Genomic DNA, 18967 nt, shown 5'->3' with positions numbered 1-18967 from the left:
CAGACGCCCCGCCCTCACAGGCCACGCACACATCTGCAGCCACTGTCACGTGAAGTCAGACCCAGTCACACTCTTAGTCCTGAACCGGCCACCTTACCCCATCCACATGGAGAACACTGAGTTTTCACGTTCAGGACGATTTATATTCAGCCATCATTATGGTAAACATTTTTAGATGAAAAAACGTATATTACAGGCAATTTCTGATGCATAATTTTATTAGAACCAGTGATGATCATTTCTTCCAGAAAACCAAACCTCTGAGGTCAGAATGGAAGACAATGAAAAACTAGATTTCACTTTATAATCTACCTTCATCAAGCCATCCAGAGCACACCAGTTCCTTAATATTAGTATTATTTAAACATCATATAATGTCATTAATAGAAAACACACAAGCCAAAACCTTGCATCTTTAATCTTTAAGTCAATCATTAACTTTTTTTAGATTTGTAAAGACACAAAAATAAAAGTCATTTCAAATAAGAGCACTCAGACACCACATATGTTTGTAACGGGATCCACTTTGGGCCTCGTATTTTCCAGATTTTCGCTGAAATAACCCTCACTCATTTCTTAGATTTTTATCAGTCTTGTTTGGAGGCTATTTTGTCTTATTGAGCCTAAACAGAGTACAGTATTAAAATACATCAATGATCTATACTGAGAACACGGCATAAGTGGGTTTCTAACTCTTTAGGGATGTGAGTGGAAAGATAACATCCTGTGAACACGGGTGTGAGCCCCTAGTTATCCCTGAGCTGGGCAGTTTCACACAATCATTTTTTCTCTGAGGCTGAAGTCTGTGGTTTGATCTTCCTAGCAGCTTCCAGAACAGAAACTGGGTTTACCTTATCTCCAAATTCTTTTTCTCGGTGCTCAAGAAGAATGCCCTAAAAGGAAAGGAGAGGGTGCATCAATCCTTACTGAGTCATTCATTCACGAGACAGACACTGAGCAGCAGCCATCTGTGAAGCCCTGTGCTCAACACAAGCAGGGTACAGAGAATGAGGCTTGCTTCTGCCCTGGAGGAGTTCAGTCTCCTGGGGAAGGCAGCTCAGGCGACAGCTACATCACAACATTGGGACCGTACAAGCCACTCTAGGAGCAGGACGTCAGCAGTGATCAAATGTAATCAGGGGATCAGGGAAGGCTTCACAGAATATAAAGCAGGAGAGGTACCCAGGATGTCTATAGAGAGAGGTGAGGTAAAACAACATTCCAGGTGAAGAGAAATGAATGAGCTTACACAGAAAAGCAGAAAGGTATGAAGTGGGGCTCAGAGGTCAGACCTTGGCAGGTGTTGAATGACCATCTGAAAGGGGAGACCTTCTCTTCACTTTAGTTTTCCTAACAAACTGAAGGCCACTCACTTTTGACAGTATGAGGCAAAATGCACAGGACACCTCAAAGTACCCTAAAGTGGTAAGAAAGGAAAGAGGAATGTGTTTGCAATTACACCAAGGAATCCTTGGTTAAAGAGTTCTTGGACCCATGACATCTCGGAACTCAAAAAAATCAACATCTGTAAACATGTTCATTGTGTCGTTATTTATAAACAGAAAGTCCTACCACACTGTGGAGACAACAGGGAAGCTGATTTACATATAAATATATAAAACTATATAAAGCACTATGCAGACATTAAAGATACAGAGGAAGAATATACATGAGGAAAGGTTCATAACATACTGTTAAATGAAAAAGAACATCTCATTTAGTAAGACACCATTTTCTAAAAAGAAACCCAGGGCCGCTCAGCTCAGCTCTGTTCTAACGGGTTGTTTATGGTGTCTGAGCTTATAGAATGGCTCTTCCTACCTCCTACTGTTTCGTATTCAAATTTTCTATGTGGAACACATTACTTCTTTAAAGTAGTTATGCTTTAATGATTATTATTACATGAGAAATCCCCACTGAGTGGCAGCTGGAACGGTGGGATTGCAAACACTCTGCTCTGAAGAAACATGGAGGCAAGCCCTGAAGCTCTGCCAGCCCAGTCAATCTTCCACCAGGAAAGAAGGAGGCAGGAGCTCCGGGGGCACCAACAAAGCCAAACACCACACCTAGCAACAACAGGGGCATGCCAGCCAGGCTGGGGGAGCCCGTGGGCACCAGATGAGTCACTGCCAGGCAAGAGAAGGCTGGCCGGTGAGCCAAGCCCTGCCCTGGAGGCTGAGGGCAGTCAGAAATGGGCAGGGGTAAGGAATCCCAGAATGCCAGAGTGGGACAAGGCTGAGCGATCCTCTGAGGACAGGGCTGCCCAAGCGCCAGGGCATCTGGAAGGGACCTTTGGGAACACCTCTGAAGAGAGACTTCGGGCAGGGGCTCTGGAGCAGTACAGGTCTGAGTTCCTGAGCTGCATTTCCACTGTACCACTCACTAGCTGTGTGTCTTTGGCTGAGTTACTTCGTATCTCTAGGCCCATTTCCTTATACGTAAATAAGAATAAAAATACCTAACATCACAGATTAGTTATGAAGAAGACATGAGATGACGTATCTGAGCACCTAGAACAAGGCCGTTATCTCTAAGTCACTTTGATATATTTGGCAGAAAGTTAGCAAAGAGGTCTATGTTAAATCAGATAACAATTTGTGCTAGATTCTAATATAGACAAGCAAAAGCAGTTGCCAAAGTTTAAAAGGAAGAGCTTAGAAACGAAGCTTAAAAAGGAAGGATTTCTATTCCGATTCACTTTTATTCCTCCCAAATTGCAAAAAGTACTATGCAATTACCAGTGTTAGCAGTGAGATCCACCAAGGAAGACAAGCCTGTCTCTTTACAGATGAGGCCAAGTGGAACGTCACGCTGAGGCTGGAGACACAGGCCTCGCAGACGGGACCGGCTCTATGTCTCCCTGCCAGGCCCTTGAGCTGGCATCCACTTTCCCCATCCCCGCTCTGAGTCCGGGTGGCCTCTGCTGGCACTGCCCTCCAGTGCGGGGACATCACCATGGCTTGAGGCTGCCTGCCATCTGACATGGAGCCTCCTGGGCCCACAGACACCTCAGCTCTGCACACCTTTCCCCAGGGTCCCCATGCTACCTGGATCTTTATTCCAGGGCCCAAGACAGCTTATCTGATGAGAAGCCTGTTACCCTCTGGGGACAGTCTGGATCCTAGGACCCCCGCTGAGAAAAGCACCAGTTTTTAATCCTTCTTTCCCCTTCACTTTTCTCTGCTAATCATCCTTGATGACCTGGGAACACTGCAAAGAAGTACATTCTTGATAGAGGAATAACTATGCTTTTGTTCAAGCCGAGAAAACAGAACTTGACTTCAGAAAACCTGAGTTCAGGTCCCGGCAGAGCCACTGAAGAGCTGTGCTGCCCGTGCCGTCGCTCACCTCACCTGCTAAACTCTGCCTGTCTGTGACGTTACTGTGAGGAGACGGGGGAGAGGGACGGCTTCCCTCTCTCCCCCTTCCCCATGTTCCCTGGCTTTTTGGAAGGAAGGCTGGGAGACTCCAAGTAGGGAAAGTCAGCCCACACTGGGGTCACACACTCACAGACACCGACACCTGCAGACTCACAAGTGAACACTAGGGATTTACCTGCTTTCCTGATCCCATGACAAAAACTCCCCCGAGGATAAAGCCTTCGCCTTCCAGGTTTCCAGAGAAGCCTCCGTTTCGGGCCCGGAAGAAGTTGTTCCAGACACCCAGCCGGACAAATCCCATAAACATCATCTTCCGCCTTTGGGGACCATAGAATTTTTTCTGTAGGAGTGAGAAGGACAGACCCCACGTGAGTAGCCTGTATGCCTGCCTCCCCCGGGTAGGAAAGGTTCCCCGCAGGGGCGCTGGTTTTCACACAGAGATCCAAAGCCTGCCGGTTCACGTCCTCCCCCCCATCCACACACACACACACACACAGCCCCCAGCCAGGGGCACTTTCAACTTCCCGGGGACAAAGCCTTCAATCTCAAGACAGGCCTGACCTAGGGAAACAGATCTGAGCTCTGACTCTAACCTATTGCTAAAGACGAACAGGGTTCCCATGCCTACAGGGTGGTAACAGTTCTACATCCTGCATAGGTGAGAGTAGAGGAGAAAGAAACATGGCTGCAATGAGTTAAGGGACAGGAGCTTATGGTGGGCCCCCAAACGCATGGTGGGGGAACCCGGATGGAGTTTCAGCTATTTCCTAGGCTCCCGTTCCCAGGTGGACAATTCAACAAGGGCTCAAGTAATAAGTGAGAGGGCGGCATTTTTAGTGTCCAAGCACGCTCCGCTCAGAGGACTGCGAGAGCCCCTGTGAGTTCAGGGCAGCTGAAAGGGAGCTCAGCGTCTAGCCCCGGGCCAGACACAACTTGGGCCACTGAATCCATAGCTGAGCACAACCCTCACCCATCTGTGTCTGACACGCTCATGGCACACACACCTTTTCATCCAGGAAGATTTCTCCTTTGAAATAAGGCTGGAAGTCCTTCACTTCAGTCTTGATCTGTTCCTTCACCACTGCATAGAGGGGGACACCCAGCTCATCCAACTTGGGCTTCAGGGAGGACAGGTCTGCAGCCTCCTGCAGAAAACAGGGGAGGTCAGGGGCACAAACTCCTGTGGCTCTGCAGCCACCCGACACCCTCTTCCCTACAGGCCCAGAGAGCGGCTAGCACTGAATGCAGAAGAACAAAGGTGACAAAATGCCAGAAATAATTAAGGCCTGTGTAACCCAGCATAAGAATGTCCCAGTGGGGCACAAGGCCTCGTTATAGGGCGTCAGGTCAGCCAGGCTTCTCGTCTTCTCCACGGTGGGAAGGAGAGGCCAGGCTTCTGTTCTAGGTGTCCTAACCATGGCCCTCGGAGCATCCAGCAACTAGGAGTGCACCCAAATGTGGTCCTCTGCTCCTAGCTAGCAGCTTCTCTCCTCCTCATCTCCTGGCCCCTCCCCTGCACTAGACCAAACTAGCAGAGCACCTACCGGCCTAACCCCACGCAGGCCATGTGAAGAGCTGCCTCCATAACTTCACTGTGTTGGCTTCCCCTCGCTACAAGAACCTTCCTTCTTTCTCCAGCTCAAACCCTACCCTCCAGAAAGGGATCCCTGTTCTATAGTTCTCCCTGGCTAGTCCAGCCTGGAATAAAGGCCCGATTCTTTGTGCATATCCAATCTTTTCTGCTTGGTGACTTTTTCTGTACTGGTCTGCGTGTCACCACTGAGTTAAGCACTGGCCCTTGGGTTCCCAAGTGTATCTCATAGTTAGAAACTACGTCTTCCATTTCTCATGACCTGCAGTGCTTCACACAGCTAGATATTCAGAAGGTACTAGAGACCAGGTGGAAAGATTTGAAGGCGAAGGTGGAAAATGGGGAGACTGCAGCTAAGCTGAAAAGCACAGAAATCCTTGACTCGTGAACCGCGTGCTGAATGACTAACCGAAACCACACGCGTCATGGTACAGCTTACGAGTTAAAAACAAATCCTTTTTCATATTTGGTGTCAGAAATAAAGAAATAGCAGGAAATCCTTTCAAATGCAGCCCACTCTCCAATACACAGACACTGCTAGAGAGTGGCCACTACATTTTTCGTTTATTTTCTAGAACGACAACAAAAAAGGAGAGCTGGCGAAGCAGAATTCATTACAATGGTTTTACGAAGAGCTTCAGTGAGTGGCAAACTGCTCTAGAGAGGACTCAAGGTCTGATGTGGTCAAAGACCACCTGTGTGTGAGATGAAAGGTTTTGCTCACTTTTCCTGGGCTCTTTACTCTGAGTGAGTCACTGTACAAAGCCATGAAGTGGACACTCGGTCACATACCTCTTCCCCAGGCCACTCAAAATAGCTCAGATGGCCATCTGACCATCCTTTTAGAAATATAAGTTGCCACAAAATGCTCTTCCAGGGTACAGACCAAAGCACTGGAAAACAGGTTATAATTCGAGCAGTTGCTCTGGGAACCTTTCGGGTTTAACCGGCCTTGAGAAATCAAGTCCCAGCAGGCTTCTACATCAGGCTTCTACGTCGGTGTCCTAACGATGTCACAGCAGGCTTCTGTGTTGGTGTATGGAAGCATCGCAGATTTGGAGTGAAAAGCCCTGAGTTTAAACTTCAGCTCCTGCCACAGGGAGAATAATGCCTTCTGCATCCTAACCCCAGGAACCTGTGAAGATGTGTTGCTACACTGCAAAGGGGAATGAAGGCAGCAGATGAAATTGAGACTGCTACTCGGCTGGTCTTACAGGAGATGATGCTGTATTATCTGGGCGGTTCCCCTGTGGAATCATAAGGATCCTTAAATGTGGAAGAGGACAGCAGAAGAGTCAGTGTCACAGCTGATGCAATGTGAGAAAGACTTGGCCAACCATTGCTGGCTTTAAAAATGAAGGAAGGGGCTGCGTGCCAAGGAATGCAGACAGCCTCTAGAAACTGGGAGAGGCAGGAAATTATTTACCCCCTGCACCCTCCAGAAAAAATGCAGGCCTGCTGACACCTTGATTTCAGCTCAATGAGACCCATTTCAGAATTCTGACCTATAGAATTCTGACTGTAGAATTCTGACTGTTATCTGACTGTAAGATAACAAATGTGTATTGTTCAAAGCCACTGAGTTTGTGATAATTTGTGACAGTAGCAATAGGAAATTAATACACCTCCCCACAGCAGTGTGACTTTGTCACAACCTCTATACTTCAGTTTCCTCCTCTATAAAATGAGAATAATAACAACAAGCTGTATTTTCCAGGGATATGTGAAGGGATCAATGAGACAAGCAGGAAAGTGCCCTGAATGTAAATGACAGCTGGGCGTCACGTCACTAAGTAGCTTCTTTGCCAGCCCAACCACCAAGCAGGAACAAGACCTGCAAGGCTGGAAGGAAATGCCTGAGGGTCAGGGAGGACAAGCAGAGGAGTGACGATGACAACGTGGATGGGCCAAGGCCACTACTTAGAAGCAAAGGTGTCTCCAGAGCAGCACTGTCATTCCAAGTCCCCCGAGGCAAGGCAGTGACCTCAGAACCTGGGTCTTCTACCACCAAATGACTATGTGACCAAACCACTCTGGGCCTCAGTTTACCTAACTATAAAGTGACAAGGCTGAACCTGCCTTCCCTGGACAAGCTCCCTCACTTACTGAACAGACGATGATGGCTTCCCTTTGAGGGGCCACCCTGGAGATTGCCCAGTTAAGGAGCCCCAACTTGTGCCAAACTCCCATGCCAACTGTACACACACCATCCACATGACAGAAATCCTCGAGCTCCAGCTCCAATGCCAAGAGCACACCGTGAGGCAACAGAGGCGCACATGCAAATGTGTGGCTCTCAGCGTCCACCAGGGACTCCAGGGGGGCTCCCCAAGAAGGGGGAGACAGGCAAGTGCGTTCTGGAAGTGCGACCTGTGCTCCCCCATGTGCTGCAGCTGCACCGCAGGTGAGGGCTGGCCATGCTCGTGCCAGTAACAGTCCAGACTCCTCCCTTCAATGAGCAAACCCTGTGCTGAGTGAGCATCGGGAACGCAGACGTGGACCTAGTCCTCGTCCTCGATTAAATGGGAAGACAGTCCAAGGGTGAAAGGGCTTGAGAGTAGTAAAGGAAAGTCAAGTACATGGCTAACCCAGGATATGGTGGGTGGTTAAATGAACAGAAACAGAGAATAAGTGAAAAGAAATACTTAGAGCAAGGACCAGAGACCAGGCCGGTGCTGATGAAAGGCTGGCGTGTGCCTGCGGGTCCTTGTTCCGGCGGGAAAGGCACTGGCTCCCACTTGCTAGGACCCTGTTCTCCGAGCAGATCCTCAGTGCACTCACCTCTCGACAGAGAAAGCAGCCCGGCCTCCGCACCGCCATGATCACAGCGCCATTCTTTTCCCAGAGCTCCTTTGCTTTGAAAGTTCTTGGTTCTGGGGAAAGGAACAGGGAACTCAGTATCATCTCTGGCCAGCCCCACCCCACCTCGCCCTCTCAGCAGTGGGTAAACGGTACCAGGCCTAGCAGGGGGCCTGGACAGGCATTTCACACGGGGAAAGCACACAGGAAACAGATAGGGAACAGTCATCCGCGCAGGAAATTAATAATATCGTGTGAGGATCCTACCAGATACCCCAAAGGCCTCTCCCCCATGAAAATCTATTTGCAAACATGAACATCCCAAGCTAAACCATTTCTGGAAAAATGGCAAATTCCTTTGCTGGTATCAATAGACTGTAACAATCCTTTAGGGCAGATACATGGCCAAAACCTGAAAGAGATCTTGTACTTTGGCCAAGAAAACTCCACTCCTAAAAAAAGTACTCAAGGGGATTAAGTCACCAGGAATTAAATTTTATTTTTACCCTAAATATGTTAGCTGCAATCTAATCCACAGGCGAAGGTCGATGACACCTAAGCAGGAAGTGCTGTGGCGCAGGACAGCACTTCGCTCCTGGCCCCCTGCTCAGCCTGCGCCTGCATCTGGCTGTGTGGCCTGGGGCATGCTGTCTCCCCCTGGCCCTGTTTCCTCCTTTGTAAGCGCAGCTGTGTAGCAGCTCCACTTTGGGCTGAAGGGAGTAGTAACAGACGGGTATGAAAAGTGCTCACCACAGTGTCTGGAAATACAGACTTAGTGAGGGGTTAGTAAGTATAAACCCTTATTATGTTAATATTTCTGAGAGGAATCCATATCTCTGTGGGATGTTATACGGAAAAAAAAAAAAATGGGGGGGGGGGGAGGGACAGATAGGGAATCCCTGGATTAAACAAAGCATAACAGGGCTCTCTCTGCAAGCTTCCTATTCCCTGACTAAGGTGACCTCCTTCATAAATTGCAGTCACGCTCCTGCCTTCCCTGGACAAGCTTCCTCACTTACTGAACAGACAATGATGGCTTCCCTTTGAGGGGCCACCCTGGAGATTGCCCAGTTAAGGAGCCCCAATTTGTGCCAAACTCCCATGCCAACTGTACCAACACTATGGCACGACAGAAATCCCCGAGCTCCAGCTCCAATGCTGAGAGCACACCGTGAGGCAACAGAGGCGCACATGCAAATGTGTGGCTCTCAGAGTCCACCAGGGACTCCAGGGGGGCTCCCCAAGAAGGGGGAGACAGGCAAGTGCATTCTGGAAGTGCGACCTGTGCTCCCCCATGTGCTGCAGCTGCACCGCAGGTGAGGGCTGGCCATGCTCATGCCAGTAACAGTCTAGACTCCTCCCTTCAATGAGCAAACCCTGTGCTGAGTGAGCATCGGGAACGCGGACGTGGAGACACAATGCTTCTCAGATCCAGAGGCCCAAGTCCTTAGAACACTCTCTGGAACGGTTGGCTTAGTAAACAGTGGTACGATATTACTAAATATTATGGAGCAATTATCATTCTAGTTAAAGGGACAACAATAGAAAGTGAAAAATGCTTTTGGTAAACAAAAGCAAAAATGTAAAATATCACATACACCACGATCACAACTATATAATAATATGTAAACATGCAAAAGAATGTACAAAAATAAAAATGATTATCGTGTTGGGGGAAAGGAATTATCAGTCATTTAACAAGTATCATTAAATGTTTCCTAATGTTGTTATAATAAGTTTTCAATTAAAAAAGAAATAGCTTTTTTTTATACAGGAAAAAAATAAGCACGCCTGCATCCCAGTGCCTTGGAAAAGTACTGAGACCAGGGGGTCACTGCTTACCCTTCTCCAGTGTTTTCAGGTCTATTTCTTCCAGATACTCCAGGGTTGCTTGCTGGGGCTTGGACAGAAATACATCTGTGTTGGCCAGAAGAAGTGCCAGGGCAGCAGCCCCCAGGGCCCCCGCACCAATCGACCACATTCCCATGGAGAAGAAACTGGGATCCTGGAGGAAAGACATTTCTGGAGATTGAGAGGAAGGAAGACCACGTTACCGCTTTCACAAAACAGCTGGAATCTGATCTCCCAAAGTGCAAGGCTCTAGCTGGGCGGCCAACCAGGAGGCCACAGGCAGGGGAGGCGGAGCAGAAGCGTCCAAGGTGGGACTGAACGAGGGCTGCTGAGCGCCTGCCTGGCATTGCAAGAGGTGGGCATACACAAGACGCACGGAGGACCAGCAAGTCAGGAGCGATGACAGCAATGACAGGCCTCGCAGACGCTTCTCTTGCTGCTCCCTCTCACGTGCCCAAGGTTGTAGCCCCCCAGCTCGTAGTGCTCACCCATGCTGTGTCCCTGGGGGCAGACTATGCCCTGTTGCCCCTCCTCGTCAATGCCTGCCTTTCCTTCACAAACCGGGAGTCTCAGCTATCATCTCCCCGGGGATGGCAGCTTTTTCTTCTGTGATCAGAGTACACTTACCTCATCCCACCCAGCACGCTGTTCTGTGACCCTACCCTTCTTCCTCTTTAGTTTGTGAATCCCTCAGAAATAGAGACCATATCCTATTCATCCAGCCTCAGACGGTTTCCAGCAGGGCCTCACTCATGGTAGGCAGGCCATCTCAGTACATTTCTCCCAACTGAGAAGAGCTGATTTTTTACTCACTGTACAAATAAAACAGGCTCATGGTGAAAACAAAACAAAACCAAAAAAGAAGCAGTGCCTAAAACCATAGCCAACAAGAAAGCGAATGTCTTCTGAGCATCTACCACCTATATTATACAGCTGAATAGAAATTGCCATTATGAAATACCAGTGTCTAACCTGGTATTTTCTCCTGTAAACAGAACAACACCGGTGTCTGCTGAATGAAGGGGGGTAGAGACAGAGAGTAGGCATATGTAGGGAAGCGCAGGGCGCTGGGGCGTCTGTTTCGGAGGGGCTGGGCAAAAGATGTCTGCATCGTGCCGGGGGCGCTGCAACTGCAGCGGAGCTGCAGCGGGGTCCTGCAGAACCAAGTCCAGACTTGTTCCAAGCTCCTGCGCGGTGCCTCACTGAGGCTTCCTCTAGTTGGGAAGCCTTGTGCTTCTGGGTGGGAGCCCCTGGAAGCAGCCTCCCTCCGTAACAGCAGCAGGACCCCACCAGCATGCCTTCAACGGACAACCACTGACAATACCTATTTTTCCACTTGGCCCTGTCACCATCCTAGGGTCTGACTTACACTGGGGCCCTCCTCCCGCTAAGTACCAGCATGATTCTGTGTGCTGAGATCACCAGGCACAAGGCTGGGGTGTGTGTGTGTGTGTGTGTGTGTGTGTCCCACCTCACCGAAGAGTTACTTCTCCTCAGCAGGGCTTGCTTGGGGAGAGGACGTCTCCAATTTAAGCAAAAGTCTGGTGACCTGCACATCACTGCTAAGGGAGAGGGGGCTGCCATGAGGGGGACTGGGAATAACCTGGTGAGCACGACTTAGGGAAGAGAAGGGCAGGCCAGACTGGTGTTTAAGCCAGCCTGGGAAGTGAAGATGTGAGTTAAGAAATAAAAGGGAACTTCTGGGCGCGGGTGGGGGTGACCAAACGAGAACAGCATTTAAGAAAGAGGAATTTTTGCATCTGCATATTAGGGAAGAGGAAAAAGGGAGGCTGGTCTGTGTGTCGGGGGAGGGATGGTGCTATGGCATCTCTCATGTGATGGACTCAAGCTGTAAGCTCACTATCAGAACGTGGTCCCACGGACTGGCGGCGCTGGCATCACGTAGAAACGCAGCATCTCAGGTCTCACCTCAGAACTAAGGAATCATAAAATGCATTTCAGTCAGATCGCCAGGCAATTCACACGCGCACTGAAGTCTGAGACGCATTGTTTTGGAGCAAAGAATTCCAGGTTTTGTGCTTGGTTGGCCCCGAGGGCAGGCTGGCCTCGGAGAGCTGGGCCTGCTCCAGGCCCCGCTTCTGTTCCCTCCGCTCACTGTGGGAGGGCAGCAACGGCAACAGTGGGAGTCAAAGACAGAACACATCTCGCCTCTGCCTGGAGTGTCCTACCCCATTCGTTCTGTTCTTCAAGACTCAGACACCTCTTCACATCTTCCTGGACGTTCTACCTGTCCACGCCGTGGTCCTGTGCTCCAACTGCACCCATGAGCCTTCTAATGTGCTCAACACAAGATCTGGACTAATCTGCCAGTTTTCTTTTCTTTGACTCTGTTCCTCAATTTCTCCCCTGCCTAGTACAGCACCTGTTTGGTACACAGTGGATTCTCCACAAATGTGCGCTGAAACGAATTCAATAGAACTGAATGATGAAGATGACAACTTTGGAGAACCAAAGTTCTTGGGTCAAGCAGGAAGGAACCTTCCACAGGCTGGCTTCCAATTCTTTTACGTGGCAAAGTTACACATTACTGGATTACAGTAACGTGTGGATCACAGAACAATTATGAGGAAAACCACAGCTCTCTCCTGCCTGCTGTAAACAAGAGATTCCCCAGAGCTTGAAACAATTTCTGTACCCTGGCGCACTTCTCCACGTCCCTGGATTTCTAACGTGTGTGTATGATGCAGGAGCACATGGCGTGGGCTCTGATCACAGATCTGATACCATTTCTGCATCAGAACGCAAAGGCCAGCTTACATCTACCCTACAAAAGGCATTGTTTCAACTCCTGGAACACATGAGTGCCCTCCAGGGAGTCCAGCGACCCTTACAGCCAGCGCCATAGCCCTCCCACACACTGCCCCGACTCTTAGAGGCGAGCAGGCTCCAGCAGCCATCATCCAGCCTGCTTGCTCAGGAGTACAAGGGAAATCAGACTCGACGAGACTCAACATTTATCCAAACATTTGTTCAGCACTGACCTGTCCAATAAATGGCAATTTAGGGGGATATAAAACTAAATGATACACAGTGCTCAAGGAGATACAGGCCTGGTACACAGATAACAAAATTCACGTGGAAAGGTGAGGCAGCTTGGTGAATAAAAGGTGAGGTACAAGGCAGCCATATGAACATGCGGCTGTGGCAGAGCAGGGCTGAGAGCTACTTATATCTGCTCTGGGCAGCCACGGAAGCACCCAGAAGGAAGTGGCTTTGGAGCTGATGTAGGACCCTGGGGGAAGAGTTAGGTCAGGCCCGGACTGAATAAAGCCGGGCAGCAGGTGGGCTGGGGGCGACTGTCAGCACTGAAGGCACTCTGAGAATACAAATGTCCATGTCCCAAAGGCCCCTGGTTCTCTACCTTAAGTTCAAGAGCTGGAGTATAAGCTGTGGACTGCAAAACCACCAGGAGCGTGTTTACTACCCCACCCCAACCCTGGCTATGATCAGAAAGTGTGGGCAGAGAATCACCCCTTTGGGGAGCGCGGACCCCACCCTCAGGCCTTGTGGTACCAACACACGAGAGGCAGGCTCCCCAGGAACATATGCCCCAGTGGGCCGCTAGCAACTGCCAGTGGGAAGCAGTGAAAACTGACTTCGGAAAACACCTATGTAGAGTGTAGTGTGTAGGTCCAGCCCCTCAGCCAAGCCCCCCTGAGCTACAAAGCAATTTGCTCCCGGCCTGTCTTGGAGCAGGTACTTGCTGCACAGCGAGAGCTTACCTGAATCACAGCTATTCCCACTCACAAAAAGGGGAGGGGGTACAAGTAGCCCCAATATCTAACTGGGACAATGCACTTTCACGTGGGTCTCCAAGGCTACTAACTAGAGATAGGGAGGCCAGTAAACCAGCCTTTACTTAGTGTCATTCAACATGCGTGGCCTACATTCATTCACTCAACAGTCTTACAACGGTGAAGAGATGATTCTGTTTTACAGCTGACAACACTGGAGCTCAGTACCTTCTCCAGTGTCACAGAGCCAGCAGGCAGCAGTGCTGCAACCCAGACCCCGGTCACTAGGATTCCAAAGCCTGTAGTCTTTCTACTGTCACATCTTGCCTCCTACATGTTCATTTGTGGGTTTCTGGTGATCAAGGGGTATGATCCCTTTTGTCTTAAAAAAAAAAAAAATTTAAGTTGCTCATCTTAGTTTTTCAGTCATCAAATAGTCAAAGCACGTTTACTCTAAAGGAAATTTACCATAGGACAGATGTCCCTTTCTCTTTCCTCCCCTTTCTAGCCCCTTCCCTTAAGGAAAGGATCAGTTTCTCTGAAAGATAATAGCAAGGTTGTTGACAGAAGAGCCAGCCCCCACCTGACACAGCTACAGTATTCAGTTCCCCACTGAGGGACTTATCTGATCCGTCCTCTCCCACACAAGAAGGTGAAGCGTGATAAGACCACAAACCACAACAGCTGTGGCCGCTCAGAGTAGCAGCTCTGCGCTCAGAAGAGCGTGGGGCTGGGGAGAGGAGACCCAGCTGGGCTCCCTGGGCCAAATGGGATTGATTCGGCCACCCCCGCCTCATTTTCCTCAAGGCCAAAATGAGGGGGGTGGACAAAGTTAATTCTAAGATTCCTAAGGCACCCCAGCGACATCCATCCATCAGAAACAGCTTACTCTGCAGTCCGCACATTTTTGGTTCCTCCTCATAACTCTACTCGCTTCTCCCGTTCCTTCCCTGCAGCCCAGAACTTCACACGGTACCTTCCCTCCCCCACATAGGGCCCCTTTCCCCATCCCTGAGCAGTTCAAACCTGGGAACAAAGCACTCACCATCCACACACAGCGTCCACCCTCCCTGCGTCTGCTGCCAGGCTGAGCCAGCTGCCCGCAGGCTCGAATCAGGCGGCAGGGAGGGCTGGAGGGCGGGGCTTTAGAGGGTGCTAAGCTCACGGGGCTCCCTGGGCAGGACCCAGCCACCCAGAAACCCTGGCGTTCCTTCATCTGCCAGTAGTCAATTTCCAGAAAACATCAAATTGGAAAGTTGCCAAGGCCCCCAAGCCCTTCAAAAAGTTGAGCAACGTCTGAGTCATCGGCAATCATGCAGATAACATTTATCAGGTGCCAGCAGACTCCCTCTCTGCTCTCCAGTGTGCACTAATGAAGTGAAGTCCTTGACACAGCCCAGGTGTCACACTAACTGAAATCAAAGGAAGGTGTCCCTTTCTCCATGTCTGCTTTCTCCATGCCGGCCCCTTGCCCCATTCTTCACCCACACCCAGGAAGTCAGCTGGCACCACTGAGGCCCCTCACCAGCTGTCTCTTCTTTACCTCCTTTTGCCTTCCCCTATTGTGGGCCACTGAAGTGGCTCCTCTCAACCCACACTCACGTCCTGGGTGACCTCACCTACTTCCAGCACTTCACGCACCACCTTGGTACTGACCTCCAGGCTCCTATTGCTGTTCCTGACTCAGTTTCCACTCGGGGATTCTGCAGGCTCTCTCTCCTGCTCTAGGTCCAGAAGTAACCTCCACTAAAGTCAGTTTCTTTTCCAGAGTTCCCTAGCTCACTGAATGACACAAGCCTCCAGCCAACTGCTCAAGCCAGAAACGCAGCGTCCTGCTTTACTCTTCTCTCTCCCTCGTTGCCCACATCGATTCATTCTGGAAAATGTGTCTGCTACCCTCATCTGCTTAACTTCAGAGCTGCGGCCCATGCCCAGGCCCCTAATACTCTGTACCTGGTCTATTTCAGTAACCACAGACCTGAGCTTGGCTTGGCTCTAGTCAGGTCTGCTACAGTTTGTTCGCCACGCTGTAGCCACGGCAACTGTCACACACCCGACCTGAAACCTCCTTCTCTTGCTTTTGGACTCTCACCCACAATCAACTCCTCAGCACATCAACGGGCCCCTCCCAGCCCACCATTGTGCCTCATCCCCGCTCCTCCAGTGCCCTCGCCAGGCCACTCAACATGCAAGGACTAGAGCATGTTTTGTTAGGCTCCGCACTGCTGCTCCTGTTGTTTCCTTCACCCAGAATGCCCTCCTCTCCCATGCCAACTAGGTAGAGGCCCAGCACAAGTCACACTTTCTCGCCAAAGCCTTTCGGGAAAGCCCCGACAACTGACCTCTGATCACATAGCATGCATGCGCACACAGACATACCTTTGCACATTGCACCAGCACATGGACTTAGTGTATCTGAGGTATTTACAGTCCTGTCTACACAATATGGAGGAGCAATCTGAGGGCAGGGGCCATTGTCTTGTTCATTCCTGCATCTCCAGCACTGAATACAAATCCTGGTAATTAGCAGGCATTACATGTTTAGTGAAAGAATATGAATTTTACTCTTCACACTCCACAGTGAGGCAGAGTTAGAGCTAATTCGTAACCACCCAATTTCAGCTCAGCACAGAAGGTAATTTTGGATAGTGCTGGCATGACCTTAAAGAAAACACTCAAGCCTGGAGTTCAGGTAACCTTAGGTTGGGTCCTAGTTCTATTGCTCCCTGGTAGGCAATGTGACATAAGCTGTAAAGGCCTCTGGGCCTAGGTCTCCCACCTGTACACACAGAGGAAGGAACTAGAGAGCCTACGAGGTTGTCTCAGCCCTGGCATCCAAAGACTTATACTGCGTGATTGCGACTCCAGGGTTATGACATCCAGAATGTTATGGGGACGCCTGCCACTACTGCTGTCCTGCCGGGTATGCACTCTCACTCCCTGCTTCCCCAGCCCAATTCCTCCTGGTTCAAGAAACTGCCTCTGGGCGGAAACCGGTAACTCCTAATAAAACAAAGTACCATCACTGGGTGGGTTAATTCATGCCTCAAACACGTAGAGACAGCATCACATTTAAACACTGAGGGTACGCCTGCCCAGTCCAGCTCCACCCAGGGAATCCTGCCCCCTCAGGATGAGCTGGCTTGAGGCAGGGCCAGGGCAGAGGAAGAAAGGGAGCCAAAGGAAACTACAGTCCTCGCCTCTCGTCCTCAGGGAACAAGGCTGGAAAGGATGCTTCATCTTCCTCCTTTGCTCTCCTCTATTCCGCTCTCCTCCCTTCAGAGCTCTAGTTCAGCCCCTTCTTCACTGAGTCAATGAGGAAACTGAGGCCCACAGAAGGGGCTAGCTAGTCCAAGATCACATTGGGGAGGGCTGGTCAGTGGCTACGCTGGGACTCAGGTCTGGGTCTCCCCACTCCCAGTCCATGACTACTTATCCTGCATTGGACACTCCTGCAAAGCCTGGAACAGTAGCATGTGTGGTGGGGGTGGGGGGCTCAGGAAGCAGGGGGCCTACAGGTCCTGAAGTCTGCTTGATGGCCTGTAGAATGCTGAACATGAAAGCAAAACGGCTCCTGAACAGGGCCTGGGAATCTGGTGGCTAGAGAGAGCACTGCTTCCCAAGCCCAGTGCTTTGCAAGCAGCTCATAATCCAAAGCCAAATGTTTTCTTAAGGGCCACATTGTCCATTCTCAGCTGAGAAGCCATTATATACCTCTCTGCCCCACAGTAACGAGGTCCTGTCAATTCTGAGGAATGAGACACGCTCGAAAATGCCAGTTTAGCAGCCTGGTGACAGGGGCACCCAGGGCACTAGGGGATGCGCTCCCACCTACCCTTGTCATCAAGTACCACAGAACGAGCCACAGAACATGCAATGAGCTGACTAGCTCTGGTCTCAGATGCCAGATTCAGAAAGTTCCGAACAGATGCTGGAAGCAGAGCAAGAGGACATCATCAGCGACTGGGAAACGCTGAGACACGGCCTAGGGTGAGCAATGTTGGGCTGTGAGAGGTCCTTTCCTCTGATCAATGATCCTGGAGCCACAGAGACCCTCAAAATATTTGGCCATTCTGCCCCCCATTTACACAGCCGCCTGACTAGGCTCAGAACACTTGCTCTATCACGTCACATGGGTGTGGGTGGGAAGGCACAGCTGATACCACAAAAGACACGGGGCTTCAGGAAAAACATCCTGGGTTCTCACTCTTTGACTCTGAGAAGTCACCTTGTTCCTCTGAACCTCAGTGTCTGTCTTAAAAACAGGGCACTTTGAAGGGCTGTCAGGAAGTCTATATGAGAAGCAGCGTGGACACAGTAACGCACTTCAGAATTGTAAGGCTGCATTATCTTTCTCTTCTTTGCAGGGCTCGGATTCACTCATTCTCCTATGATGGCAGGACAACTGAAGAACAAACTTTAAAAAACTGAACAACTTCTCCAGCTGTGTCACTGCAGGCCTGCCTCTTGGGTGGAAGTTCTAGGTCTGCAGGGAGCTCTGGCCTAACCACCCACTAACCAACACATACGACATCGACAATTAAGTTTGCGAACTCATCCTAGAAAAAGTGCTACATCCTCATTGCTGAATATCACTATGGTCACTTTCCAAGTACTTCCCTTGGTAAGCTATTTGCACAGATGCCAGCACCTAGTCGCCCCCTCAGAGCAACTTTGGAACTCCTTTTCTGGAATGGCCATCAGAGCTGTTGTCGTATTACCCTTGATGTCCTGAATGTCATCAAAATATCTTCCTTTCAATATTTTATTTATCTTCGGGTAAAGAAAGAAGTCATTGGGGGCCAGATCAGGTGAGTAGGGAGGATGTTCCAATACAGTTATTTGTTTACTGGCTAAAAACTCCCTCACAGACAGTTCCATGTGAGCTGGTGCATTGTTGTGATGCAAGAGACATGAATTGTTGGCAAAAAGTTCAGGTCGTCTAACTTTTTCACGCAGCCTTTTCAGCACTTCCAAATAGTAAACTTGGTTAACTGTTTATCCACTTGGTACAGATTCATAATAAATAATCCCTCTGATATAAAATAAAGTTAGCAACATCGTTACTAACTTGCGAACTTGTCAGACCTCATACTCCCTGTGTCCCTTCTGTAACCTACCAACACTGCCCTCTGCACGAGTAGCACCAGAGAAGGCAAAGGGCACTGCCCAGCTGTGATCTCCCTGTGCCAGGGCCACTGAGCCCAGAAGTCAGGCTGGTTCCCTTCCAGTGCCTCCAGACAATTCTTGCCACACAAGGCTCCGCAGAGGAAGACTTGGAGACTCTCTGCCCATCATTTCACAAGGACGCAAGTACCCAGCTGGCATGGGAGCTGGCTTATTTCTGGGATACTTACAAAGCATGGGTTTCAAACCCCAGAATTCCAGTCCTCACCAGACATTCCGAGCACCACTGAAGTGACACAAACTGCTAAAACATTCATCAGAAACCTCTTCTGTATCCCTCGGGAACAACGTGTAAGATCCCAACTAAACGGCATGCTTTACAAAGGTGATATGGTGAAGGGTCGGACCAATAACTAAAATCGAATTCAAATTCTACAAGCTGTAAGAACCTGGACAAGCCACTG

At 49.8% G+C, this 18967-nt stretch overlaps 1 protein-coding gene and 1 pseudogene across 5 annotated transcripts in view; one reads left to right on the top strand and one right to left on the bottom strand.

Moving 5' to 3' along the window:
- Positions 1-200: 200 nt before the first annotated feature.
- The window catches only part of PRXL2A (peroxiredoxin like 2A), a 20272-nt gene continuing 1505 nt past the window's right edge, over positions 201-18967 (bottom strand). For 2 of the 5 annotated variants that reach the window (XM_019749502.3, XM_019749498.3), the window contains exons 2-6: positions 9613-9775; positions 7753-7844; positions 4385-4525; positions 3556-3720; positions 201-893 (exon numbers count right to left, since the gene is read on the bottom strand). In XM_019749502.3, the coding sequence (XP_019605061.1) occupies positions 780-893; positions 3556-3720; positions 4385-4525; positions 7753-7844; positions 9613-9757 (657 nt within the window). In that variant the 5' untranslated portion in view covers positions 9758-9775 and the 3' untranslated portion in view covers positions 201-779. Of the gene's footprint in view, positions 894-3555; positions 3721-4384; positions 4526-7752; positions 7845-9612; positions 9793-14421; positions 14559-18967 lie in introns of those variants that run through there. The other 3 variants (XM_019749501.3, XM_019749500.3, XM_019749499.3) reach the window with 3 other exon arrangements.
- Positions 17305-18967, top strand: part of LOC141572845 (large ribosomal subunit protein eL33 pseudogene) — a 15391-nt pseudogene continuing 13728 nt past the window's right edge.

Source organism: Rhinolophus sinicus, chromosome 15 (assembly GCF_057876585.1).
Source record: "Rhinolophus sinicus isolate RSI-liver-muscle chromosome 15, RSI-T2T, whole genome shotgun sequence".
Lineage (NCBI taxonomy): Eukaryota > Metazoa > Chordata > Mammalia > Chiroptera > Rhinolophidae > Rhinolophus > Rhinolophus sinicus.
The sequence above is the reverse complement of the archived record's forward strand: the minus strand, read 5'-3'. Positions and strand labels throughout refer to the sequence as shown.